The sequence below is a fragment of the Cucumis sativus genome, chromosome 3, assembly GCF_000004075.3.
Source record: "Cucumis sativus cultivar 9930 chromosome 3, Cucumber_9930_V3, whole genome shotgun sequence".
Classification (NCBI taxonomy): domain Eukaryota; kingdom Viridiplantae; phylum Streptophyta; class Magnoliopsida; order Cucurbitales; family Cucurbitaceae; genus Cucumis; species Cucumis sativus.
Window position 1 is genome coordinate 4,373,141 of NC_026657.2, and position 5,245 is coordinate 4,378,385.

Sequence of the window (5,245 nt, forward strand, 5' to 3'; positions counted from 1 at the left end):
GCTGCTTTTCCTGGATCAGAATCGATATTTATATACCTTCGCCATTCAAGAACCTAACCTTTTTTGTAAAGCTCACGTCCTCATAAAAATGCTCCTCCACGATTGGGGCATTGAGGAAATCCCCAATCTTTAAAGTATCTACCCTTTGAGATGCTTGACAAGAATGCTTCCGGGGTGTCTAATAATTCTCCAACTCATTTTTACAAGCATCGCTTGGTTCAATAAGCAAATGCGTCACTAAAACCCAAAACCTCCATTATATTTCCTGAAACAAAGTTGATTCCACGGCTTTGCCAACGTACCTTTTTCTTAACCTCAGAAGAACCCCATCAGAATTGTGCTAATAGCCTAATATTTATCTCTTCACAAATTCATTGTATAGGTGGGAATCACTTTTAAATTTTAAATTCTGAGGGAAGAAAAATCAACTTCTCCCATGGAATACTTTTGAGGTTTAATACTTTCAATAAATTTTTAAATTTAGTCTTCCATTAGTATTGTTTTTTTTTTTCTGGTCAATAATAATTTTACCATTAATTTTGAAAATGTATTAACTTATTGTATTTCCACGTATAAAAAAACAATGACTATCTTTAAATATAGCAAAATAAATTAATATATAACAAAATATCACAGACCACGATAGATCATACTAATATATGTTTATATTATCTGGATAGACATACTTGATCTAACACACGTAGATTATGATATTTTGTTATATTTATAAATATTTTTTAAAATTTATTATTTAATAATAATTATTATTATTATCCTTACTCTTATTTAATCACGATATAAAATATTTTTGAAAAAAAACTAAATAACAAATTTTTTGAAAAGTATTTATAAACACGGTAAAATATCATAATTTAAAGACAAAGACAGATATATGTGTTTATTATGATATTATAGTTTATCGTAGATGATATTTTACTATATATTGTAAGAAAACTTTTGAGGCAAGGAGTTGATTATTATAATCTTATATTATATTAAAATTAGTTTAATAATTTATGTTTAGGAGTAGATTATTTTAGTATGTGTTTAAAGTGTGAACTATTTTAATTTGAGAAGAAAATAACACTACACCCAAAAAATGATAAACTTAAAATAGTAAAAAGGTAGCAAATTATAAATGTAAAAATAATATTAATGGTAGCTAATTAAATATTACAAAATGTATTTTAGTGTATCGTAAATTTGTCCCAAATATATTGGGTAATTATAATTGATGACAATTTTAGTCATACTTATTAAGAATATAACAACATTGAATTTTTTTTGTAAATATAACACAAGTATCACTCATATACTCCTATTATTGATAGAATTTATCAACTTTTGTTATATTTGTAAATTTTTTAAAATGTTGTTATATACTTGATTATTTTGAATCTAATTGTTAAATTTGCAACTATCACATAAATATTTTTGGTTTAGTTATATTTGAAAATAAATTTAATTAGGTGGGATTAAATTAAAATGGAGCAAAGTTGGAAGAAATTTGAAAGTATAATCACCGAATATATTATATACAAAATGTCAAACTCTGTTGATTGAGGAATTGAGCTCTCTCTTCTCCCTCAAACTTTCTACCAAGAATTTGTGAATGCTTGTTGAACTGAATCTGAACCTCCCATTTCTTGTAATTTATAGTGCGTTTTGAATTTTGGGTTTGGTGCTGCAACTGCCTCCACAAATTGGGAACCTTTGGACAGAGAACCGTGAGAAACGCCTAATTTAGCTCAACAAGCTTTCTGAAAATGGCCAAAATCTCCACTCACAACATCCTTCTCAAATTAGCAAATTTGACTCAGTCTCTCTCGATTCCAAACATGGGGGGTTTCCTACTGCAACAAAGAAGAAAAACAAGCTTCAGGGTAAAACTTCAGCTCCTTTTCCCCGAGAGAGACCAGAATAAAATTAAAAGAAAGAGAATTTTCGTCTGGTTTTTTTCTGGGAAATAGCTGTTTTTCTCAATCACATCTATCTTATCCATTATTTTAGATTTTTTAGATTTTTTATCCTTTTTTGCTTTGTGGGGTTGAAGCTGACGAGGGCATTTCTCATCCTTATGCTCTGACTTTGTTTCTTCTTCCCCTTCCCCCCCAATCTCCTTGTGGTTTCTATTTCTGTGTCCCTGTTGTTATGTGCTTTGGGCTTTCAAGATTTTATTCAATGCAAGATCTTGATTGCCATTTGTGACTGCTTTTGAGTTGTGAGATTAGAGATTAAGGAAAATGAATTGCTTTCAATGTTGTGGGTCAGAGGAGAAAGTCAATAAAAAGTCTTTGAAAAAGAGCATTAAAGAGTTTGAAGAGACAAAAACTTTAACCTCATTTGCCAACATTTCCTTTAAATCTGGTAGGTTCTGTCCCTTTGCTCCCTCATATTTTGATCTCCTGCATTGGTTGCATATGACTTGTTTGGGTGCAATGATCCATGTAGGTTTTCAGTGGTTGATTGGAATTCAAAACACGTTTTTGGGTTTGAATCTTCCTTACACAAATGTGGTATTTGAGCATTGAGTTCTGATATGGTTTGAGGCATTTTGTGGGTTCTTTCTTAGAATGAAGTTATTTTACTTTTAACCAATAATACGCTCCAAGAATTCCCCTTGTAGTTTTTAATGGTTCGTTGGATCTCAGAATGTGTTTCCAGGCTTGAGTCTGATATGTGATTGTCGAATCATTGTTTTGCAATAGTTTGTTGGAATTCACGAAGTGTTTCCGGGATTGTATCTTCCTTAATTGAGTATGGTATTTGAGCTACAAATCTTTTAATGGTAGAGGCATTTGGGTAGTTTCTTTTTCCGAATGAGTTTATATTTCTTAATCACTCATGCACCTAGAATACTTTCAACATCTCTTTTCATTGTTTCAAACAATACATGCGTAGATTCTATAAGATCCTTGTTTAAAACTTTAATTGCTTTTATTCTTCAAGGAGTAGAGGATTAAAATCACTGATCAATACGATTGATTCAATAAACTTGACTGTGAACTTGCAGATGCTAGTCGGCGAAGGTACATAACTGAGGAGATAAAAAAGTTAGGAAAGGGAAACATCACTGCTCAAATTTTTACATTTGATGAGCTATCAACTGCTACAAATAACTTCAACCACGAAAATCTATTGGGGGAAGGTGGTTTTGGAAGGGTTTACAAAGGCATCATTGAAAGCACAAAACAAGTATCGTGACACAACCTTTATTTTCATCTGTGCCATCTGTGCAAGATAGAACTGTTATTGAGTTCTCTGCTTATTTGTGTTTTGGTTTTCTCTTACTTAGGTAACGGCCGTGAAGCAACTTGATCGAAATGGATTTCAAGGAAACAAAGAATTCCTTGTAGAGGTTTTGATGTTGAGCCTTCTTCACCATCCTAATCTTGTAAATTTGGTTGGTTATTGTGCTGACGGGGATCAGAGGATTTTGGTTTATGAGTACATGGCTAAAGGTTCCTTGGAGGATCATCTTCTTGGTATGACTTAATGGTTCATTTCACAATTGGTTAAGAGCTCGAAATATCCCTGAATAATATTAGAGTTTCCAATAAATGTTTGAGTTTGTAGATAGTCCTACAAAAAAATTGCATTAAACTGAATTCATCAAGATCTAGATGTATTTAATGTTACATTATAGACATAACAGGTTTACATTTGTTTTTCTTATTTTATTTTTTTTTTTCATTTTTGATAACTGAATTCCAATTAAAAGCCTGAGCTTTCTTATTCAATCCTTGATCGAAGGTGCTTGCTCTTAAGCTTGCAATGACAGAACATTTTATACCAAGTTCTGAAGTTGGAGCCTCTTGTTTTCAGATATAGCATCAGATAAGCCACCTCTGGACTGGAAGACAAGGATGAAAATTGCCGAAGGAGCGGCAAAAGGACTTGAATACTTACACGAAACCGCTAACCCTCCCGTAATATATCGTGATTTCAAAGCTTCAAACATATTGCTAGATGAGGAATTCAACCCAAAGCTCTCTGATTTTGGTCTTGCAAAGTTAGGTCCTACTGGGGACAAATCTCATGTTTCCACTAGGGTGATGGGAACCTATGGTTACTGTGCTCCTGAATACGCGCTGACTGGACAACTGACGACGAAATCAGATGTCTACAGTTTTGGTGTTGTGTTCTTGGAGATTATAACTGGAAGAAGGGTTATAGACAATGCAAGACCAACAGCAGAACAAAATTTAATTACTTGGGTATGCATTTTATGTTGCATTAGACTTCTGTCACTTGCATATATATTTGATATTGGTATAAATGAAGATTTACATTTGGTATAGTGATGTGATGTAGATGTTGTTATCTTGTGTTCCAAACTATCTAAGCTTGAACACTGAATAATTTGTTGAGACCAAAACTTATTAATTGTCAACCATGTTTACCGTATTGTAGGCACAACCACTTTTCAAAGACAGAAGGAAATTTACCCTAATGGCAGATCCAAAGCTAGAAGGGGATTATCCAGTGAAGGCTCTATATCAAGCTTTGGCAGTGGCAGCCATGTGTTTACAAGAGGAAGCAAATACTCGACCATTGATCAGCGACGTGGTTACAGCTCTTGAATATTTAGCCGCAAACAAGGATGTTGATGCAGATGGAGATGTAGATGATGAATCAGATTCAGGTTCGGTATCAGGATCAGGATCAGGATCAGGTTCAGCTTCTCCTGATAGAAGTAGTAACAAAGGAGATAAAAATATTGATGTTGAGGGTGATGGAAGGTGATTTAAAATTGGACTAAACAATAAGAAAAAGAAAAGCCATTACGGGATCTCTGCCAATTGTGTGACTTGGGCAGTTTGTTCCCCCATTCCCTTCATTCTTTGTAATATTTTTCAATATGACAGAGCCATTTTAAGGATATATTGGATTGGAGTAATGTGCAAAACGTAATTATGATAAGGGCAGAAAACTAAAGAAAAAATAGATCAAAAAAGATAAAAAAATTTTTTGAGACATTTGCATTTAAAACAAAGAAACAAGATAATTAAAATTTGAAGTATATAACCTTCGGTTTATTATGGATCAATTTTAAAATAATTTTGAATTAAACATTTAATTGATTGATTTTTTAATTATGTTTATATTAGTTATGTCCTTTATAATACCACATATTTAATTCCTTTACTTTCTTATACGTTCATATGAATGGAAAGTTTTAACCTTCAATCATCACAATTTTGATAGTTAACCTTCAATCTTTGACATGCACTGTCCAATTACG

General features: G+C 32.4%; 1 protein-coding gene across 1 annotated transcript; it reads left to right on the forward strand.

The window, feature by feature from the left end:
- The first annotated feature begins 1,894 nt into the window (after nucleotides 1–1,894).
- Nucleotides 1,895–4,909, forward strand: LOC101212756 (probable serine/threonine-protein kinase PBL23). The gene is made up of 5 exons (XM_004152873.3): nucleotides 1,895–2,367; nucleotides 3,014–3,195; nucleotides 3,296–3,485; nucleotides 3,826–4,217; nucleotides 4,414–4,909. The coding sequence occupies exons 1-5, from the start codon at nucleotides 2,244–2,246 to the stop codon at nucleotides 4,744–4,746; spliced, it is 1,221 nt and encodes a 406-aa protein (XP_004152921.1). The 5' UTR covers nucleotides 1,895–2,243; the 3' UTR covers nucleotides 4,747–4,909.
- The last annotated feature ends 336 nt before the right edge of the window (nucleotides 4,910–5,245 follow it).